The sequence below is a fragment of the Paramormyrops kingsleyae genome, chromosome 17 (assembly GCF_048594095.1).
Source record: "Paramormyrops kingsleyae isolate MSU_618 chromosome 17, PKINGS_0.4, whole genome shotgun sequence".
In the NCBI taxonomy this organism is placed as follows: Eukaryota; Metazoa; Chordata; class Actinopteri; order Osteoglossiformes; family Mormyridae; genus Paramormyrops; species Paramormyrops kingsleyae.
In genome coordinates, this window is record NC_132813.1 from 7,818,577 (window position 1) to 7,841,574 (window position 22,998).

Here is a 22,998-nt window from a genome sequence, read left to right on the forward strand (position 1 = left end):
ACGTGGCAGTTGGAAATTGTTCATCCTTCTGGCCAATTTCACCTTTTCCCAGTGGGCTACATTGTTGGACTTGGAGACAGGCACATCCAGAACATTCTGATTGATGAAGAGACAGCTGAGTTGGTGCACATTGATTTAGGTAAGAAGCTGGTAGCCAGGTATATCCAACCAAGTTCCTACATTGTCACCGAATTATTTTTGAGGCTCCGTTCCATTTTCTAGGTGTTGCCTTTGAACAGGGCAAAGTTCTGCCCACGCCGGAGACCGTGCCCTTTAGGTTATCCAGGGATATCGTTGACGGAATGGGAATCACAGGCGTTGAAGGGGTTTTTAGAAGGTGAGTGCTACAGTCCAAGAAGGTGACTCGAATGTTTCAGTAGCTCATTTCTATGCAAGTGTTTGTACTCTCCCTCCAGGTGCTGTGAGAAGACCATGGAGGTTATGAGACACTCCCAAGAGGCCTTGCTGACAATAGTTGAGGTATGGAGATTTTTTTATTTTTGTTGACAATACCTGAATACCCCTAAACCTTGATCAGGCTCTTCAAATTGGATTGTAGAAGGAATTTTATAGTTTGTGGAACCCATGTCCCCAAGGTGCTGCTGTACGACCCGCTCTTCGACTGGACGATGAACCCCCTAAAGGCCTTCTACCTGCAGCAGCAGCATGAAGAGGCTGAGGTGAATGCCACACTCAACTCCACCCTGGGAGGAGAGGACCTAGAGGCCCATCGCAAATCCAGGTGAGCCTTTGTCATTTTGCAGTAGAAATCGTCCAGGCTGGAATCAGGACTCTGTAAAGAGCCAAGGTGATTGCATAAACCAGTGTGACGCCTTATCTCTTTCTCCAGTGGTGACGCCCAGAGCTTCAACAAGGTTGCTGAACGCGTCCTGCTCCGGCTCCAGGAGAAGCTGAAGGGTGTGGAGGAGGGGACGGTGCTCAGTGTGGGGGGCCAGGTCAACCTCCTCATCCAGCAAGCTATGGACCCAAAGAACCTCAGTCGCCTCTTTCCTGGCTGGCAGGCTTGGGTCTGAAGGAGGCATATCTGATATCTTCAGGGTCTGCTCTGTATCCATGTGGGATAGGAATCTCCTCTATGTACCTGCAGAGCAATTTATCTGTTTTATTCTACGTTTTCATTTTTTTCACCACTGTACTTCTGGTTTTGCATCATACAAACAAATCTTATCATAATACTGAAATTTCAAAAGGAAAGCCTTCTCAAACTTCTGACATTATATGTACATGACTCAGTCTGAAACACCTGATATCTTTCTTTTGAAATTCCTTAGATCCGTCCTGTATTTTGCTGCTCTACATACTTGATGTTGAAATTTTTTGAACCCAGAAATCTTTTGATTTGATACGTTGCAGAGTGTATAAATGTATACTAGCAAAGTCTATCTTTTTAATGTTTGTCCTACTCTTTCACCTTTTAAGTTCTGTTAAATCATTTCGTTGCTTTCTTTAACGTTCTTTTGTTTTATATGAAGTATGAAATGATACTGAAGAGAAGACCGCTTATGTCTATTTTAATGGTCCTGCGGAAAAATAAAACGTTTTCAGAAAGGTGCAAACTCGAGAGTTTAACTTATGTGGTGCGGGTGTAATGCGTGTATGTTTGTGTACAAAATATTCACCTTAACGGGCTTGGCGTTTTATGCTGGCTAGGTTTGTGACCCACGATTCTATCACAATTACAGAAAAAAACCTACTATTCACGTTCTAAAATTACTTTTATAACTTTTATCGCTTTAACAGTCATCTTTCCAAGTGATAAAACTGCACATATTTAATTTATCCAGACTAACGTACAATATAATTAATAGTTACTCTTTTTTTATGATATTTCGCTTTCCAAGTATTTTAATTCTAATTAATTTTTAATTTCTACTTCTATTTACGGTAACAAACTATGAACTGCTCTGATTTTGTCTGCTCTGGATGTGACGCAAATCCTGCGTTTGGTATGTTTAGTGAATCCCGACCAGGAAAATAGGCACTACTACACATAAAGACACCGTATAGCAAAGAGGAGTGAAATGGATAGTTAACGTGCCTTTGCCTGTCACAGCGAAGGAGTGGCGTGACACGCCGACTTACCTGCTCCCGAATCCGCCTTAAACTGTGGCTAACGGGGGAGAATGAATGTTGTGACTGGAGAGCAGAAACTAGAGGTGAAGCCCGCTTGAGGTATGGTGCTTATTGCTCTCTCTATAATGTTTAAGCGATACTGTTCTCTACGTAAATTGTGTATTTTATATGGATTCGTACATTTCCTTTATAAGAAAGACTTTACGTCACTGTTCCGCAACTATTTGCGCCATGTTACCCGCTTCTGGACATCGGCGTAGCGGGATGTTTAATTTTACATTTGGACAAATGGCCAACACGTAATTGCGATTTTAAATTGTTTCATGTTATTCGTACTCAATTCTTGTAAACCTCAGCTATCCTCCCGCATGTCTACCAAAACAGCTAATGCATTGCTTGTGTGGACATACAATTTGTTTTTGAGGGCGGTGATCTTCTATCAGTCCACAAGAAATAATGGGAATTAAGATTCAAAGAGTGCTTGTAGCTATTACAAACTAACCTTTGTATTCAATTATTAATACGTAAAATGAAATGAAACCCGCGACACTGTAATTCTTAAGGTATTGTAAGATGGATGACTTTATGAAATGGCATATATATTAATTAACATTGATATTTCTTTCATTTAAGAGTTTTAGTTAAAGCAGATCTCTGCTTTAACCCAGGACACAAAAGATACAATGGCAACCCAAGAGGTACGCTTCTACTTGTTTATGATTTATGACAAATATAATAAATGTAGCATTGCACAAGGAAACCGTTTATTTCCCAAACTGATGTCTGCTAGTCAGTGGAGAACTCTTAAAGTAAATAATTTGTATTTGAACCAAGCTGTTTGTAGTAATACTTGTTCCTTTCCTCTATGAATTTCATATCCACAGAAGCATGGGTACCAGCCTGCTGCTGGTTTGCCACCCCCATACTTCCCACCCGAGTCAGGAGGGTATCCTTCATTTCCCCCGCAACCCACCAATTTCTTTCCCGTTAACACACCCCAAACCATGCCTGCTCCCATCCCTGTAGCTCAGTCATCAAGAACTGCCCGCCGGCGCAAAGGTGATCATCACACTGTATAAACAGGAGGGATTGCTTTTAGCAAGATCATCTTACAAACTGTTACCCGTGTATAGAGCCAAATGTTTCAGTATGGTGGCACGGTGCTCCAGTGGTTTGCATTGTCGATCGGTTCTTGACTCTCTGGCCCAGCTCTTCATGTGCTGAGCTTGTATGTCGCCTTGGGGTTTCCTTCGAGACCCAAAAACATGCTATGGTTAATCGCAGTTGCCAAATTGTCCAAACGTCGCCAACGTGTGATAAAAACCTGTTATTTTGATGTTGTGGGGAACATGTTTTTGGACTAAAAAAGGCCAAACGTCTTGTATTTTGTTTGGTTACTTATGCTTAAGGCTAGGGCTGGGTAGGGATTAAGGATGTCATTGTTTGGATTAAGGTTATGTCCACAGGATAATTGGACAGTCCCCACAAATATATGATTACAAACGTGTGTATATGTGTGCCCAGTAAAGAATGGGGAGTTTCTTGGGGAACATGTTGTTCTCAGCTTAGACACCTAAAATTTATTTAGCAAAATGGTTCTCTGTTGCTGTCTTACATTTAGTGACACGGAAAAGATGCTGCTTGTGTATTCTGGCCGTCATCGTCATCTTCTTGGCTGCCACGGCAATCCTGCTGTGGTACTTCCGTAAGTACTTCCTACGAACAATAGACCGATTCGTGTCCCACTCTTCAGTTCTGTGTGGTTGTACTTTCAGATGATTCTCCACTCGTTTTTACCAAGGAAGCTGGTACATTGTGCTCAGCTGCCCACCAAGCAGTAGCTGTATTTTAAGTGTCTGTGCCCTCAGTGTCCAAAACATGTGTCTTCCGTGTGGCCTGTGGTGACGGTTCCTGTATAAGCACCTCCCAGTGGTGTGATGGAGTGGAGGACTGCTCGTCCGGACAGGATGAAGGCCAATGTGGTTCGTGTCATCGTCATTCTCCCCTTTTCTTTTCTCTTATGAGGCTAGGGGGTCTGGACCTGTCACTCGTGCTGAAGTGTTGCTCATTTGCTTTCCAGCTCGTCTCTATGGTCCTGACTCTGTCCTGCAAGTCTACTCAAGCAGAAGTCATTCATGGGATATGGTCTGTGCAGAGGGATGGGACGATAGCTTTGGGAGAGATGCGTGTCAACAGATTGGATACGATAGGTGTGTTGTAGTGATGTACAGTCAGGTACTCGGGTCGGGGGAGATTTCATCCACATCTTAAATGCTCTGTAATGAAAGGTCTGCTTTTAAAAATTCTAATCTGGTATTGTACACACACAAAGTGACCAAATTGCCCATAGTTGTGTGAGTGATTGGTGTGTGAGTGTGCCCTGCGATGGGTTGGCGCTGTTAAATATTCCTGACTACAAAATAATTTCTACAGTCAAAGAGATTGTGACATTGTATCGAACAACAGCGATGACATTGGAAGAACATATGCAACAACCAGAAACAGCACAGCAGAGACCTAATTGAATAAACGCATTTCAGCTGCGGTCACCTTAAAACATTACACTCTGATCCAGTGCATGCCAACTGCATCCACAATGTGCACTCAAGACACAATTACTACAGAGGGGCAAATTCCAAAAGAATGTAAAGCAAGTTGTTACTATTAGAATGTTTTTTTCCATGCTTTCCTGGTACAAATCTCATTGATCAGGCTCGTAAAATCCATTTTATGTAGGAAACAGATTACGTATACCAGGAAATACACAACAGTATTAAGAACGCGCCAAAGAAAGGGGTACCTTAAGAATTTGTCTCCGCATTCAGTTTTAACCAATCACCAACTTGCAAACAAATAAACAACCAATAAAGGATCACTTTAAACAGTTCAGAAAATAGACAGCCAATAGGGCCCCCCTAATTATTCTGGGCTCCTGCTGGGTTTTCTCTGCCTTGCACCCATAGCTTCTGGGTTAGGTTCCAGACCCCCCCAACCCTGAAGAGGATGTAGTAAGTATTTTCTTGTGAACATGGATAGAGAAGGAGTGCTGTGACAGATGACCTGGCCCCAACAATCCCCTGACCTAAACTCTATAGAGCTGCTTTGGGGTGAATTGGATCAAAGTGTAACAACAAGGTAGCCAACTTGTGCTCAAAACTTGTGGAAACTCCTTCAGGAATGTTGGAGAAGCGTTCCAGGTGGCTACATCTGGACATTGGCTGAAAGAATGGCAAGAGTCTGCAATGCTGTCCTCCAAGCAAAAGGGGGCTATTCTGAATAGTCCAAAATTAGCTAAAATTTTGAGTTGTTGAACGCTTCTCTTGGTTGTTGCAGTATTTGAAATCTATTACTTCATTGCCAGAAGGCCTTTTGCTATAAGGTGAATATCAGCTAAAATAGAGACAATGCTTTAAAAACAGGTGTATCCACATTTTTAACTGGAACTGTATATAAAGAAAACTGTCAGGATAATGTGATGCTTTTGTTAAAACTATACTTCACAGTGGTTTGTATGTCAGCTCTGGGAACACCAGTCTGAGTGGCAGTCCCAGTAAAGCCTTCTTCAGGTTGCCAGTATCAGGTTTTGCTTCTGTGAAGAACCCTCTACACAAGCTTCTTGTCAGCAAGTGAGTGACTCCAACACTGTTATATAAGCGTTTGACTTTTTCGAATGTTTGAGAACAACAGGACAACGAAAAGATAAAAGAAAAAAACTGTTTGGAAAAACTATTATGTTAAGCAATGGTCTGAAGTGTTAATTGTTTTGTTTACTGTGTTGCACAATACCTCCCTCCTAGTTCGGAAGGTTTGGACAGTTTAAGGGTTTAACAGTTCAGTTTTCAGCATGGTTATATTTTAAAATAGGAGCTTCCAAAATAACTTAAGTCACTCCTTATTACTGCTTATCATTATTATTGGTGCAGTTGTTATAAGTTACTTTGAAACTCATTTACAGTCAACCAGTGAGTAAGGAGATAGTCAAATCAATTATCAGTTAGTTTTGTCATCTGCATTTCTGAAGGATTACAATAATTTGCAATGTTCATTATCTTGTTGCATGATGAAACGGACCCACAGGTGTAAGCAGAGTTGATTTCTAATAAGTGGCATTTTCTGAATCTAGCATATCCTGCTCGAACAGCCTTGTGGTTACACTGCAGTGCATTAGTAAGTCAATATGCTTATACTATTTTATTAACCAGGGTGGTTTTTCAGGGTCACTGGGAGCTAAATAGCTCTGGCATAGTAAGCCAGTGATAAATCAAATTGATCAATTGATTAAATTGAATGTAATTCCTAATAATCAATCAGCTGTATAATGGGGAGCTCTGTAGAAGCCGTGTTCCACAGAAACTCTGAATATGCACAGATGGTGTGATCCCATCTTCTGAGTTCTCTTGTAGAATGCGGAACGCTAGTGGATCATCCGGGGAACCGCATTGTTGGCGGAACTGTAGCCAGAAAGGGTTCATGGCCCTGGCAGGTCAGCCTCCAGATCAATGGACACCATGTGTGTGGCGGTTCCATCATCACCCCCTACTGGATTGTGACGGCAGCGCACTGCGTTGAAAAGCAAGTCCGGCGAATCCAAAATCCAGTCAATTCTTTGTCATATTGCTGTTTTTTTCACTCACTAATATGTTGTTCTGTGTTAAAGGTATTCAGAGCCAAGTTACTGGACTGTATACGCTGGCTATCTCACCCAGGATGAAATGGCCCTTGCTGATGGGAAGGCGGTATCTGTTGTCGTATCCAATAACTACGACAGTACAACTAAAAATAACGATATCGCTATGATGAAGCTAATGAGTCCTGTGACTTTGTCAGGTGTGCCCTATCTCTCTTTACCTTTTTGATATCATTTTGTGTGATATTGTTGGGTTTGTGGCTTTTCATTATCATGCGTCATGTTTATATCGATAAAGCAGCTTTAAAGATTTTGTCTTAAGTGGCCATACGGAGGGTTCAGCCACTTTCATTTCCGCAAATTTTATAATTTACGATTTGGGAATTTTTGATTGTTCGTATTGTTACAAATTGGCCAATTTTTTTTATTTGCTTCTAAACTCAGTCAGTGACCTTCAAAGCCATGACTCATATGCTAATGAGTTAAGTGTTAAGATTCTGGCCATCTATGTAAAGCTTTTTGTAAGTTACCCTGATACTCATACAAAAGTATGTGAACTTTCTGTACTTGTATTAATATGAACGTCCCCCCCATCCCTTCTGTCTTGCAGATGTGGTCAGGCCTGTGTGCTTGCCTAGTCCTGGTCTTAGCTTCAGTGCCCCCCAGGCGTGCTGGATTACTGGGTGGGGGTCTCTCTATGAGGGCGGTAAGAAAGTGCTGGTTTACAAGGTTTCTTTTAACCATTTCACAGCATTGCTAGTTTGGAGTCGTTCAGAAACAGGGAACCCAATTCGTCAAAATTAACTTTTGATTTTCTTATTTTTTCTTTGTCCTTCTTTTCTTGAATACTTTGAAGAGAGCTTCCTGTTGTTAGCTTTCCGTTTCCTTCAGTGTTGACAGACAAATAACAATACGGGCGTCACACATTATGAGACTCATACTCTGGCCTGTATGGCCTAATGTTGGTACTCTGCCTACATCTGTTTGGTTTTCAAGCAAACCATAAATGCACAGAATTTGAAATAAGACTGTTTGTCGCATAATGGTGGTACAGTGATTAGCACTTTGTTTCCTGTCCCCGGCTCTGTGTCCGGCTGCAGTTCCCCTGGTCTCCTGGCTTCTGTGGGATTGCTGTAGGTCAGTGTTTCCTCAGTGACCCCCAGAGAGTCCACATTTTTGGTCTCTCCCAGCTCCCAACACACCCGTACCAGGTATTCGATGTTCTTGATTGGTTGGGAGCTGAGTGGGAGCAAAGATGTGAAACACTGCACTAGGTACCCTGATCCCTTCCCCCAGGCCATAAACAAGCAGATGTAGCTTTCGATCCAGTTGACTGAATGCAAATGTATGCTGCATGTTCAGCTGACCCATCCAGTTGTCCCTGCCTTGTGCTTTGTACTTCCTGTTATATGATCCAGTACTGAGTAAGTAGTTAAGGAAGATGGATGAACAGTGACGTTGTTTGTAATGCCTTTCATATTACTCTAACCCTCTATTTCAGGGGAAGTCTCACAGAATCTAATGGAGGCTGAGATCTCGCTAATAGACAGGACAACCTGCAACCAACCAAGTATATACGGCGGAGTGATCACAGATACTATGATCTGTGCTGGTTATCTGGATGGTGGAGTGGATAGCTGTCAGGTAATGTGATGCATAGATGGCGTGGTAGTTTGTGCTTGTTGTGCGTTGATACGAAATCTTTTTATTTTTGGAATCCGCCTCAGCCACACAGAACCAGAGCAGTTTAACTGGTATTCCTTGTAGCTCGTCAATGGGAGTCGCAACTTTAAGAACCAAGTCTGTGTTCTCAGGCGTGAGTCTTCACCCAGCTAATGACAATACATTTTGACTCATCCTGTTTATGGCCTTATAATCAGCATCATATTGTGAGTACAAGTCAGCACCTTTCAGCCCACAGATGCCTATGCATTGCTACACACATGTACAAAGCATATCCTAAAAAATACAACACGGACCCATCGCCAATGGAAAAATGGGCTTGGCTATAAAATATCTGGACAACGTACATCATATTGCATATTCCTGTCATTGAGTGTATTTATTAACGAGATGACTTATTGTGTGAACTATTCTCCTGCTGGCATCGTCATTGTTGACACTAGTCAGTGGGTGGTCCGTCAAGAAATACCTGCCTGTTATGCTGTTATAGCTCAACTACATGGTTTTGTTCCCAGATGTGATGAAAGCTGTATCTCATATGCAAAATTATAAGTAGTAACAACTTAAAGTTGTCTTAAGAGGACAAGACAACCAAGTTTTACCAACCACCCCAATGCCTTTTGATGTAGCTAATTTTAGGTTTATAATGGAATAATATAGATTTGCCGTAAGATTTCTTGCATGAGCGTGAGAGTCAGAAGCCATGAGTGTCACACCTGTGAGAGTTGGCAGCCCCCGCATATAGCTGGTTTGTTGATATATAAGATGCCTCCCAAGTTCAACCTGCCTGATTTCTTCTTCATTTTCCCAGAGGTCCACTTTTTTTGTGTCTTTTTATTTATTTATTTATTTATTTTTTTTAACGAAAGTCATTTTTTTCACTCTCAAACCGTAACTGTGGCCCTTTGTTTATGTGTCTCAGGGGGACAGCGGGGGTCCTCTGGTAGCGCAGGAAAACTCTCGGTGGTGGCTGGTGGGGGACACCAGCTGGGGCGCTGGGTGTGCCATGGCGGAAAAGCCCGGAGTGTACGGAAATGTCACCTCCTTCCTCGGCTGGATATATGAGCAAATGAAGGTGAAATGCTTTTTCTTTGTCTCTGTGAAATCAATATGCCACACCTTTTTATCTCAGATATACGCACGTATGCACCGATGAGCCAAAACATCATGACCAGCCGTACCCAAAGCGAATAATGTTGACTATCTCGTAAAAACAGTGCATGTCACGGTCAGGGGTATATTAGACGGTAAGCTAACGTTCAGCTTTCGTAAATGACGTAGTAGACAAGGTACCAGATGGAATAGCCTTCGTTCATATCCTGCATCAAAAAATCTTGGCTTCCCAACATCTGGTCGGTGGATCGTGGTTTTTCCCTCCTCAGACCACTCTCAGGAGGTCCTCACCAAGGCCTCCTCAGACCACTCTCAGGAGGTCCTCACCACGGCCTCCTCAGACCACTCTCAGGAGGTCCTCACCACGGCTGGAGCCCACACGCCTTGTCCGTTCGGAGATGTTCTGACCCGATCACCTGGCCATAATGATTCGGCTCTTGTCAAAGTGACACAGATCTTTATCCCTGTCCATTTCTTCTGCATTCAACATGTTGACTATGAGTACCGAATGATAGCTTTCCATCTAATATATCCCAGACCTTAACGTACACTGTATTTACTAGATAGTCAACATTACTCACCTCTCATGGAGGTGGTCATAATGTATTGGCTTATCTGTGTATTTATGATATTTAATAGCATGTACAATATAATTGCTGTATAAATGTATAGCCTTGAAAACATGTATCCTTTTTTCTTTTTTTCTTCCAGAAATATAAATGAAGAATCTGTTGCTTGCACTTTATAGCATTATACTGTACACAGGAAAAATTATCTCAGTTATATAGTCTTTCAGATATTTGGCAGTGTCATTGAATTCATATGTACAATCGTCCTTTGGTACTAGATTGGTTCTAGGACTCCCCAGAACCCAGAATCTGTGGATGCTGAAGTGCCTTATATGAAATGGCATAGTATTTGCATATAACCTACGCACATCCTCCTTTATATTTTAAGTTTAAATCATCTCTAGATTACTTATAGTACCTAAAATAAGATAATTTTAAATGATCCCTTCAGGGGCTCCGTAGAATATACATTTGTGTAATGCAAAATTTACAGTCTGATCTCATGTTATTAACACAAATGAGTTTTCCTACCAAAGTTGGAAAAATTAGTACAATGAGTACAAGTTTACAGTTTCATAACTACATAGTTCTGTGACCCTGGACTGGATAAGTGGCTGGATGAATAATTTTGTAACAAAAGGGCAGAAATGTGTGATATTATGAGAGGGACTTTATTGACTCCAGGGGGGGAAATCTTATGCATACAGCAGCAAGGGACAATCAAGCAAGTGCTGACAAACAAAACAAGACTGGTTTTGCTAACTTGACCCTCAAGAACAATCTTGAGGCGCAATGAATCATGGGATTGGTATCATTCGTCGAGGATGCGACCCACGTATCCTTGATATTTGGAGAGGGGCAAGAACAACATCTGGGATTTTCTTTCCTCTGTGCTTCTGTTCTTGGGTATTGGAACTGGTCTTCGGCAATGGCGGATGACGTAAAACGGGTCAGCGAGAACGCGAGTACGGTCGAGTACACATACTGAGAAACACCCTTGGTTTTGGAGGAATTAATGGTTACTGAGAAACCCTCCCAGGCTTCCAAAGGCTTGCAGTACTTTAATTTCCCACAAATATCGATGAACAGAAATGTCTGCACTCTTCAGTACATGGAGAATTGTGGTTAGGTCACGTCAAATTTGTGTCCTGTCGCCTTCGACTTAAACGCTTTCAGCGCAAGAGTAGGTGTTCCTCTTTCTAATATTCAACTATTACCCAAAAAAAAATAATTCACAATTTTCAACCAATGTAATGCCAGAAAATATTTGTCAGTGGGAAAAAAAGAAATGTAAGATTTTGGATCGGGCCTCACAGAAGTATCCTTAGCAAACACTAAACAAAGACTACTGCAGAGTTTTGAACAGGCATGGAAACCAGCAATGAAAAATCTGTCAGCTTGGGAGTTGCTTCTGTCTTGAGTGACGTTACGTGTACAGATTTATGTAATATATTTAAATATTAAAAATATGTGTAATTAAAAGCAATGTGTTTCCCCCCAGGTAGATTATTGTTGTGAACTACTTACCATTAATATCCAAACAATGAATTGTGCCCACATTTTGATATTTGAGGATCATGCAGTACAGTAAGTTAATTGTTTTGAAGCTTTCAGGAAGAAGTGGTGCCTGTGATTTATTCTTAATGGTCAGGTGTCATAGAAGCTGAATCTGGTTTTTCTTGTGGAGATTTCAAGAGACTCATTGAGCAGGTGATTAGTTCAGCATAAAATCACTATACAATTATAGCTGTAACCCAGATGAACGGTATACCTCATCATATAACAATTTATATATTTATTTATATATAAATGAATATTAAGCCCAATATAAAATGTACAGTTCGCTGTGGGTCTAGGATGTTGCTTTCTGATAAGTTGTCAGGGGTGTCTCAAGCTTGTGGATGTTTCTGTACAAATGCAAAATGTGAAAATTTGGAATAAACATTTTTGTTTTCAGCAAATTGAAATGAATGAATAAGTCTCTCGCAGGAAAAACAGCTGATTGACTTCAGTGAGGCATTTAACTGTGAAAATGCATCGCTTTATTCTTTCAAAGTCATTTATCAGATTTACTAGAAGTTTCAGTTCACAGCCACTATATTAGGTAAACCATGCAACCATAACACAAAAGGACATGAATTTGCAAACACTATCCCTTGACTACCTTAAAAATGGAATTGCACAATAGTACAAACATTTCTTAACCTTCATTTTGGTACAACAAAGTACAAACATCACAGCAGAATGATACACAGCAATGGGGAGAAAAGATTAAACTACGGAAAAGGTATGAATGACAGGAAGGCAGCTAATCAGTTATGGTTACTTCAGTCAGGAAAATACGATTAAATCTATTACTGGGAATAAGCTATGGAAAATCTGACATTATAAACATTGACTATTTTACAAATGCACCTTTAAATATCAATCTGGCTATGGATGCACTGAACAGTACGGTAAGGCAATTCAAAAGAAGGCTTCTCCTGTTTAGATTCAAGTTTTGCTAATTTCCTGCATTTGAAATTATGGTCTGCAGGCGGAATTACAGAAACCGCGACAGTGAAAGCTCACACATGATCATCTTGTGGAAAACAGACATCACTGGCGGAGGTGATGCATGAGAATTTACAGTGGCCTGATGTCATACATTCAATAGCATAACTTAATACATTCTATTAAAACACTATAGTGTCATTAACAGACAATTAGGAACTTAAACAGTTCTGTGGTTACATGATCCGGTGGCCTAATAACTACTGCGAGTCCTTTGAGGACCAAATAGAAAAGTGCAAATTCTGGCTTTGGATTTAAGCTGTGATGTAATGTTTGGCTTTTTCTACAATGACAAGCCAGTTCATACGCAATTCAAAAGCTACAAGTACCAGCAAGTTTACAATCAGAGTTCAGAGCCAGCAGTCGTCCCGCTCACACCCCATTCCTTCAATATTTTTTATTTAAGTTTTCAGTTCTGTTGGTGGGATGCATCTTTTATATACACACACGCATACATTATATATTACATATCCATATTGGGTACATCCTACTACAAATTTCCAAACACTCATTCAATTATTCTATGGCTTTTGGTCTTACAGACAATATGTTCTCTTTTAATAGAATCGTACGCTGCCGGACATAGAAATCTGTTTTAACACACTGATTCAGTTACAGTGAGCAGGTATTCGCAACAGTCAGTAAGCATTTAGACAATGAGACACCAGCAAAGAGCTAACAAGCAGCATTCAGGCGCGCACTCCATTTTAAGTAGCTGTAAAGATAAATGCTAGGTTAAAGCACCATAATCCAGTTTTTAAACTTCCACAAACCACGATGAATAAAGTAGAAAATAGGGAATCATTTCCAGATATTTGCATACGTATAAATGAGGATCTGTCTGAACATGGGCTAATGGTCATCACTAGATGTCAATGCCACGGTCTCTATGCCTCTCAAGATAATGAAGACAAGGGAAGTGAGGCTTTGAGCTCCAAGCTGGGTGTGATCTATCTTGGCTCACTGCTTGGTTTAACTTAAAGGAACTAAAAAAAAAAAGCAATTTGTGATAAGTGGGTTAAATTACATCTGAACTCCCGCATAGCAATTCCTACTTAAAAAGAAATTAAAGTTTCTAACAGCCAAAAACGAAACAACTGCTAATGATGTCATAATTTTCCCATTCTTAATGTAATAAGTCGATAATGTAATAAAATTTCTCAATCAGAAACATAACTTATTACATTATGCACAAAAGGTTATTACATTATTAGCTGGGTTAGCAGTCAGTAATGTAATAACTACCATTAATGTATTTTTAAATTGATACGTCATTGGCTGCTATAAACTAACATGGTAGTGTTCCAGAGATGAGTTAAATCAGCTGGTGCCGGTGCACAATACCCCTACCCATGGTGGATTCTGAAGCCTCAATTCTCCCCTCATGTCTTTTGAAATGTCCAACCTAGAGTAAGTAATTAGCCTCTAATAACCAGGCCAGATTGCTCTACTAAAATATTCAGATTTCGCTTCAAATTCTTTACAGTTACATTCAACACATGGGCCATGTATATATGGTATGCATGCATAGGCGCATATATTAGCATAAATTTGCATAAGTTTAAGGATGTTCTACATATATAGGGACGGATACTTGGGAGGAGCAACCGAGGAGTGTAAAAATGGTGGCTGTGGTTTAGTGCAAATGTCATCCGTGATCTGGGCTCCGTCATTCCCTGGACTTCACTTAATGCGGTTGCGAATGAGCGAGGACTCGTCGTTGATCTCGGCCCGGTGACCGCTGCCACGGTGACAGCGGCACGGCAGCGCCATGATCAGGAGCAGGACGAGTAAGACCAGGGTGCAGATGGCCATCACAGAGTAGGAGATCACCCACAGCAGGCGCTCTCGCAGCAGGGAGCCACCCAGGCAATCTGACGACACGTCCGACGCCACGAACGGGCCCGTGATCTCTGACAGCAACAGACCGCTACTCTCTGGGGAAAGACGGCAGAAAGTGGTATAAGGTCAAACTTCCTGAAATGATATTTAATTGTTTTTGGATGCAAAACGAGCGGCACATTGGCTCAGTCGATAACACTACTGCTTCACACCTCCAAGGCAACAGGTTTGAATCCCACCTCCTCTATGTGTATAGACTTTAAATACCCCCCCCGTCCCCCATTGTGTGGGTTTGATCCAAGTACTCTGGTTAACTGGCATCTTTAAATTGCCCGTTTTGTGTACGTGTACATTCCGACATCCTGTCCAGGGTGTGTCCCAGTCTTGTGCCATATGCTGGCTGGAATAGGCTCCAAGCTCCCCCCCCCCCCCAATCATGTGGTTAAACATAAATGGATGAATGCGACTTTCAGGAACCCCCTCAGCCCAATAACTCAACACAATGGAGTTTACCAAAGATTGCAAGAGTCTCAGGTCGTTCCTTGTGTAGGGATTGGGGGTAACACATTACTCCAGTACTGTTTACATAATTTGTTGATATTTTAAATATAATGTGTTCCACTTGAAACACTGGGACTTTTCATACTGTTGACAAGGATTACCTAAACACTAAAGTTTGAAAATTTCATGTTCTTTCTGTCGACCAACACCAAAGACTACACCTAAATGCTCTTACCACTGGTACAAAGGGTTTAGACTCTTATGTGGACACAGGGATTAAGCTGGACTGCTTCCCTGTAGGCCAGTCTTACCTGCACACGTGCTCACTGCAAAGCCCACCCTCTTCTGGGCTCTGTCGAAGATGACATAGAAGCCCTCCATGATGGTGGCTCCAATCACCAGGCCACTAGCGGAGGGGGAAATGCCGAAGCGATAGCAGTCCAAGGTGTCGTAGAGGTCCTCGATGGGCTGGATATACAACTGCAGCCAAACACAAAAATCCACGTTCTACTTTTGCTCATATGATGCTGATAAAACTAAGACGTGATCACCCTCTAGTGGCTGAGCTGGCAAACATCACTCGTGGCTACCTGGATAAATAGCCCGTCAAGTTATAGTAGCCATTTCCCTATCAGGACGGCAATCACCTGAGGCAGGATTGTGATGCGGAAGGACTGGCTGGCGTTGGTATCCCTCAAGTAGATTGAGAGTTTGGGGAAGAAGCGCCAAGGAGTCTCACCCTTCGGCCAACAAGCCAACTTCGTGTCGGTCCAGAAGCCTGCTGGGAAGTCCTGAATCTGTACAAGACAAAACCTTAAACAGTTTTGAGAAAGCAACGGGGGGGGGGGGGAGACAAAAATCCACATTTTAAAAATAAATACATCGATGCATAATGCTGATGACCCTCTTTGCTTCTGCTTTGGTGAGTCCCATTATAAAAAGGCCTTGCTCTTATCTTCACAAAAGAGAGCTCCTGGACAGAGCTTCTACAACAGACAAGGCTGAGAGCACCCCAAAGAAAAATAGAGAAATGCTTTTATACCAAGGATGTCTGAACAATGGCGTCGATGACCGCAGCGAACACATTCTTCGGCAGACGCAAGAGAGTGGTTCCACTGTCAACAATCGCTTTATCCGAGTTGTACTGAAGGTGAAAGAAAAAGGGGGGAGGGAATTAAATAAATAATACATTGGTGTTTCTAGGCCTGTAGACACCCCAGTCAAGGTCTCAGTCAAACAAGAAAAAAAAGAGAGACTTGAATGGAAATTCCGTCATCAGAAGCTTAAAAACCCTCGTAAGCTTTTCATTGTTGAGAACCACAAAATTGGCTCATCCTCTAAATGCATTCGGTGGGAAGGCTTTTGCTCTCCACAAAGGCACAAGGACCGGAAAATAGAGACTCATTTGCCAAAACACTGATTAAATGTCCCAGCACTAAAACAATCTCCATGACCTTTCACGCACAGGTTCAGACATACTTCAGATTTCATGTGACCCTCAAAATGTGAATTCTTACAAGTGAGTGCCTTCTTTTTAACATACAAAATCTTACCTCCTTACAGTCGAGGTTTAAATTCTGGTCTCCAACTTCCAATTTCAATATTTCCACTTGGTAGTACCATTCTTCTTGTATAGGGGTGTACCAAATTGAGCCCTTGTAGAGAGTTGGTTCTATTCCACCCATGATCTGAGAAGGATGTAATTTTAGTTACAAGTCTCCAATGAGACTTTTTTCCTCCATCTCTCTCTGATGAACATCAGACAACTTGCCCACCTGTTTTTGTACTGGTTACATTGCTTCGAATCACAGTGACAGACCATCCCTACTTAATCTTAAGTAATCAGTTACTAAACAGACAGGTCACCATGGAAAGATAAGGCTTAATACTGCATTAAAATGCATCAAAGGTGTTGGTACTGCAGTAATAAAATGGGCTGGGGATACTTCTGGTAGACGTCCAATACAAAGTGGACAGGAAACTGCCTGATGATCTCAGCAGGTAAAATTTCTGAAAATAGTTCTCCAATCCCATGTTGGTTAGTTGACTTTTCATGCCATGCAAGAAGCTAGGGATATATTCATGGTGAAATCCAAGATACATAAAAATGTAAATAATGATTCAAAAGTAAAAACCTGAGGGGGTAAAAATTTATAATACGGTTAGAAAATTCTAAATAAGGCACTTAACATTCTATCAATTCCTTGTCAGTCTTCTAGATCCATTAGAGCACTCGATTATGGGAGAAAAAAAAAATCATAATCGTGATTATTCTGGTGAATACAGAGATCATGATTAACACGATTACTCTTTGTTTATTTATTGAACTTCAAAAAAGTGTCTAAGAATGGATTTCCTAGAATTGAGAAACAAATGAAAAGGGGTTGATAAGGGGATTTATAACACGGGAACATCACTGTGAAACGAAATGTACCACAATAATGGTTTTATCTTGATTATTTTGTTTTGATAGTTGTTGGAAGTTAAAATTGTAATTGAAATTAAAATCTGATTAATTCCCCAGCAATTTTATCAAGGTCCTTTTCGTTTTTAGGGCTCTAAACTCACTGCCAGGACTTACTAGGCTTCCTGCAGCTCGGTCCACGGTGGATCCAGCCGCAATTCCAGCCCCGCACATCTGGAGCGAGAACACATCTGGTATGCTTGTCTGTCGCACCAACGAGTCGAAAAAAGGCTCCACTGAACTGTCCGGCTGGAATAATGAAAAAGAGGGACGTCCCATTCAAACATCACCACCGTCCCACCTAAACACACCTGTGAGCGCGTTTTTATATCCTGTCCAGATTAAGAAGCTTTTTCCCCAATTTTTTGAGGTGGAAACCTTTCCCATGGAAATAACCAGAGGTCATTTATACATGACAAAAAGATATAACAGAGTTACATCTTAGGCTAGACACCAAAGAACGTGTTAGCGTTCTATTAACTAAATAAAAGGTGAGTGCAAGGTGGCCAGGTGTGGTGAAATATTCAAGAACACCAGGAACAACACAAACTCCTTGCGAGTTTCCTTCTCACCCAACAATGCAAACAACGCTGTTTGCAAAGAGCCAGAAGAATAACAGCGACAAGATCCGTGTTAAAGCAAATGGGCTGGCCGACGGTCTGTAAGCACCCTTCACCTAGAGCAAACGTGTTTGATGTCCAGCCTGAGCTTGCGTGCATATTTGCATTTTACACAAGACATTTACCTATGATAATGTTTAAACGGCTCGTTAGATGTTAACACTTCAAACAACCTGGCAAACCGGAAAAAAAAGATAAAAATAAAAATCACAACACTGATGTGTCATCAGCCGGTTCCCATTACCTGAGCCAGTATGGGGTACGCCAGTCCCAGAATGCCTTGCCAGTTAACACCAGGGATGAAGAAGCCATTGGAGGAGAGAATGGCTGCAATGTTGACTGTAATGGTGCCGTTTGGGCCTTTGGGGATGGAAACCTGCTCACTTCCAAGCTCCCCTTCCCAGTCTCCCTGGGTGTATTTTACGGTCACTGCTTTCCCAAGGGACTGGTAGGTAGTGGAGCTGAAGAAAAATAAAGAGTCACAGAACTTCACCTTAAAATCTCTCAAGTTGGCGGACGGAGAAACTGCATCACGTTGCGGAACGATCAACACAAACACATGGCGCCCGTGCCATATGCATAGCAGTGAAATCTAAAAGGCGGCATGGAGTGGCAGGGATTGAAATCCACGCAAGCGGCAGCATCTGGGACCAAAGGAAGCGGATGAACGGGCATCAAGATGGATCATCAAGACAAATGCTAAGTCGAATTTCTTTTAGCTGCGGTATTTATTCAGTTCTCCTCTCCACCCGAAAAAGGTCGTCTGTGACAGCATACCTAGTTTGTGGTTAAATAATCTATCTTCAAAGCAGACTATTTTTAAGCTGGGAAATGCGGGTGGTAGGAGGCATTTTGGGAAAGGCACTGAAACTGTGCTCACCTCATGCTGATGAAGTGGCGCGTGATGTCAGAATCGGGGGCTGCGGCCACAGCGAAGTTGCTGCTCCCGGTGTCCACGAGGATATTCAGCTGTAAAAGCAGACAGAGGGCGCTTTGTCACTCCAGTCGGCCACTGGGGCCGGCAGGCAGAGCCAACCAATGTTAGCCACAATTGATGGTTCAATGGAAGTCAGATAAACTAAATATTTTCTTGTAAACATGGAAAAACATGCTGAAGTACAGAGAACTAAATTAAACCAATGGTGCGCTTCTTCACCCTAAAATATCTTTATGACAAACAAAGAATTTGACAAACATCAGTTTTGGAGATATCTGGCTCATTTTAATTAAATATTGGAGTTATGTTCTCTCTAAAAAGATTAAAAAAAAAGCTAGAACAGTCTATTTCCATCCATCCAGTAATGTCTTATCCTGATCAGGGTTGTGGGCAGTCTATAATTCTAAAGGAATTAAATTATATAATGTAACCGTGATTATATCACATAAGGCTAAGATTTCAGCATAGTTTTCTTTCGATTTTTTAAATAATTTCCATGTCAACCTAAATGTCATTATATGAACTTGCTAGCATATTTAGAGTAAGAATGACACTGGAAGAAACAATTATTAATAAGCGGAAATCAACATGACATCATGAGGCCCACAAACCTGACTTATTTCATCAAGTAAACGAAAGGTAGATAAAACCGTAAATCTAGGAGTGTCTAGTATCTGCAGGACTACTAAGGAAGTGCTTTGAGTATTTACGGACCAGAAGGAACATCTGTCGACATCAAAAGCATCCGGAAAGTTGTGGCGCCAAAGTCTCCACTTGGGTCAGCGCATTGGCACACGTCCTGCCACTTTGTGCCCCCCCCCCCATGCCAGTGACGGCACTGCTGCATAGATACGGGTGCTAATGGGGCACACTGGCAGCGGCATCCAACTGCATCACATGGGGAGGCGGGAACTTTGAGAAACAGCCACCGGTGCTCTGCAGGAGCCTGGACTGAGCTGAAAGGCATTGCCCCCCCCCCCCCCCCCCCAACTCTGGAAAAGCCACAGCTTCGCCTCTTCCCCCGCGCTACGCTGGCGCGGCCGCCTAATCGCCCCTCGTTGAGCCTGCGTTGCTAATTGGCAGCCACTCAGTCATAAAGAATGCATCTGCTACCTGTTTGTACCAATTAGCAGATGTGAACCGCTCCAATGACACCTCAGCCTCCTCTATGGGTTAACAGATGTGGCAATTAGCGATTCATTTGAATACCGGCTCCTTTTAGCACGAGGGCCCTTAATTACATCATAGCCGGGGCCACATCTCCCCCCTCCCTTGCTGCCTCAGCGCTGTCGGGGAGCATGGGATGGGGGATGGGTTAGCGCTAGGCTGAGGGAGCCGGTCCCTTTGGCTGAGAACGCGCAGAGGATCCGGGGGCGGGTAGGGAAACAGGTGCTGGCGAGCTTCAGGAAGCCTAGACGAGGCCGAGCGGCAGCTTTGGGGGAAGCAGACATACATGAAAAGCGAGCTGTCATTTGGCTCAGACGAATCACCCATCGCCTGTCACCCACTAACAGCGCGAGTAAATACTACAGCAACTCCTTCCCAGCGTTAAATATACAAGCAAGATGTACAAGCAGCCGTTTTGAGCTGCATCGAGCCCCACAGCTGTCACACTCTTCCAACTCGATGTTCCGTCAATCAGCAACATTCAGTAGATTGATTTGTTCACTTATACATGAGGATTATTTTCATTTAAATATTAGAAGTCCATGTGTAGTACCGTGGTCTCACACCTGCAGGGCTGCAGATTTCATTCCTGTCTGGCCTGTGCGGCACATGTTTGCTGGTTATGATTTTGCCGTTGCCAGGTGACCTGTGGGTCCTGGGACAGACTCCAGATTTGCCATTGGACAGGTAAATAGGCAAAATAAATGGGAAAACCATGGACACAAACACACCCAGACATGCACACACACGACAACATCGGCCGTCAGCCTGTGCGGACTTGGACAATCGTGTCCGTGGCAAAAAAGGTTACGTTTTTACATACCACCACTAAGCAAAATGGGCTCTAATTAAAAAATATACATAAAACTCAAACTTCTTGATCTTAGTCACAAACATATTTCATTTATTAATTTATTTCTTTATTTGTCCACATGCTTGTTTCATCATTGCAAATCATTATTTTTTTTATGATTCATATATTCATATATATATATATATATATATATATATATATATATATATATATATATATATATATAGAAAAATACTTATTTTTTTCTTTATTCTAATTGCTGTCTTTGTATTTTTACATTTAGATTTTTAGCTCTATGTCTCATTCGCTTAAGTCATGACACTACCTGTACCAAAAGAAATTCCTTTTACTTTTCTGTACTTGGCGAATAAATGATTTTGATTCAGATATATACAAAATATAGGATAAGGAGCTTAAAACTAATTATGGGTCATTTGCGCCGATCTTTGTCAGCTGACTGGATTAAGTCATCCTGGGGAGGCACGCCGGGCATCATGTGAGTTCATGTGAACCCCAGTGAATCGTGACTCCTGGGGGCTTAAAGGGACCCCAGTCCGTCTGCATCACGCGCTGAACACCTTCACCTTCCAGTATATGGTGGCAACTAAATGTCCAGTCTGAACAACAGGACGCTCTTCGGAAATCGAGATGCGTTTTTATTTAGTCCTTACAGAGGTGTTGAGTCGATAGAGATTTTTGGCCCCGTGAAAGCATATCATACTGGGGCCCCTAACCCGGACCAATCATATGATGTTACAAATTTTTTTAGGGCCCCTGTCGCTTAGTGGTCCTTGGAATCGCCCTAATTGCCCCCCTTACAGCACCCCAGAGTCCTTATACACGTAGTCTTGCACATATTTCCTGCAAAGATATAAGATTCATACTCTATATTGTACAATAACTACGGATTCATTCCCTGGATAGACCGTTTAGAATATGGAGTAACTGGTTTCTACAGAAATTAGAAAAATTATATGTTTTAAAGATCTAAAACATTTGAGGCCAAATAACAGTAATTAAACAAACAGTAGTAATTAATTAAAAACATAACCAAAGCCATCTGTCTCACATACTCTAATTACTGCACTGGCTTATTCACGCTAGGTAATATAAATAAATATAGCTAAATACAATTGTTAACTTACCGATTGGGGTGGAGTTCCTATTAACATCTCCATGTAATACCCTCGGCCAGAGTCTCCTTGTAAATTATTCAACATGTTTAGGAAGTGAACCACCCCGGCTGGACTGGACGCCAGAGAAAGTCCGTTTTCGGTGAGGTTTCTCTTCAAAGGGACCAAGTCCAACTCCGGCGACCAGTTAAACTGTCCGGCAAAAATTTTAATAGGGACAGCATAGTAGGACTGGGGCAGCCCGGTGTGAATAACGCATAAAAAACATCCAAGGAAAAGCGAATTGCATAGTTTTGCCATGGCAGGTATTTGCAATGGGAAGGTTGTGTGCCAGACAAGAAAAAGTTTAAGTCTTCAAATTCAGGTTTGAAGAATCAGTAATCCTACAAATTCCCACCTAGCCATCATTAGATTCAAGAAAATCATTAATCCATCATCACTATAGGAAATCAGCCCTTAAACCTGAGCCCGATAAAGTGTGAAGCCCAGCGGCTGCTACCGGGAACAGCGTCCGAAACTGCGGTCCCACAAAACGCTCCTTAATTATTTACTTTGCATAGAGGACTTCCTGAAAAGTTTGGAACGGATATGACGCTGATCCCAACTTTATTTCCCAAGAAAGAGGTGGGAGTGTCTGCTGAAACCTCGGGACTGACTGCCGGTCCCGGCTTAAGGCACAGGGATGTAATGGCAAGTGATATTTTATAATAGCGCTTGATTTCAAAGTTTTACATATGAATCACCGCAAACGAGTCACTGTTCTTTCAAAATAATTCCCAATATAATGATGTTTAAATATCAGTTATTGAGGTCCTGATAGTTTTTCAGATGAGGTCCTTACAAAAATGATCCATTTGTCTACTTTTTCCACTGTTGGTACC

The 22,998-nt window shown here is 41.9% G+C and overlaps 3 protein-coding genes across 4 annotated transcripts in view; 2 read left to right on the forward strand and 1 right to left on the reverse strand.

The window, feature by feature from the left end:
* The window catches only part of atm (ATM serine/threonine kinase), a 28,448-nt gene extending 26,871 nt beyond the window's left edge, over positions 1-1,577 (forward strand). For both annotated transcript variants that reach the window (XM_023813802.2, XM_023813803.2), the window contains exons 59-63: positions 53-139; positions 223-337; positions 417-480; positions 597-742; positions 851-1,577. In XM_023813802.2, the coding sequence (XP_023669570.2) occupies positions 53-139; positions 223-337; positions 417-480; positions 597-742; positions 851-1,034 (596 nt within the window). In that variant the 3' untranslated portion in view covers positions 1,035-1,577. The remainder of the gene's footprint in view (positions 1-52; positions 140-222; positions 338-416; positions 481-596; positions 743-850) is intronic.
* Positions 1,578-1,997: 420 nt separating this feature from the next.
* LOC111844860 (transmembrane protease serine 2) lies at positions 1,998-12,047 on the forward strand. The gene is made up of 14 exons (XM_023813706.2): positions 1,998-2,193; positions 2,728-2,792; positions 2,979-3,153; positions 3,716-3,799; positions 3,963-4,076; positions 4,175-4,304; positions 5,598-5,720; positions 6,218-6,261; positions 6,498-6,666; positions 6,752-6,921; positions 7,332-7,427; positions 8,223-8,365; positions 9,327-9,479; positions 10,229-12,047. Exons 2-14 carry the CDS (start codon positions 2,778-2,780, stop codon positions 10,238-10,240), a joined length of 1,428 nt encoding a protein of 475 aa, XP_023669474.1. The 5' UTR covers positions 1,998-2,193; positions 2,728-2,777; the 3' UTR covers positions 10,241-12,047.
* A 58-nt stretch (positions 12,048-12,105) lies between these two features.
* On the reverse strand, positions 12,106-22,710 carry bace2 (beta-secretase 2). Its single transcript, XM_023813704.2, has 9 exons — positions 22,130-22,710; positions 18,947-19,035; positions 18,311-18,527; positions 17,564-17,695; positions 16,536-16,670; positions 16,025-16,126; positions 15,630-15,779; positions 15,294-15,462; positions 12,106-14,576 (listed from the first exon to the last, which is right to left on the reverse strand). The coding sequence occupies exons 1-9, from the start codon at positions 22,415-22,417 to the stop codon at positions 14,323-14,325; spliced, it is 1,536 nt and encodes a 511-aa protein (XP_023669472.1). The 5' UTR covers positions 22,418-22,710; the 3' UTR covers positions 12,106-14,322.
* Positions 22,711-22,998: the final 288 nt, after the last annotated feature.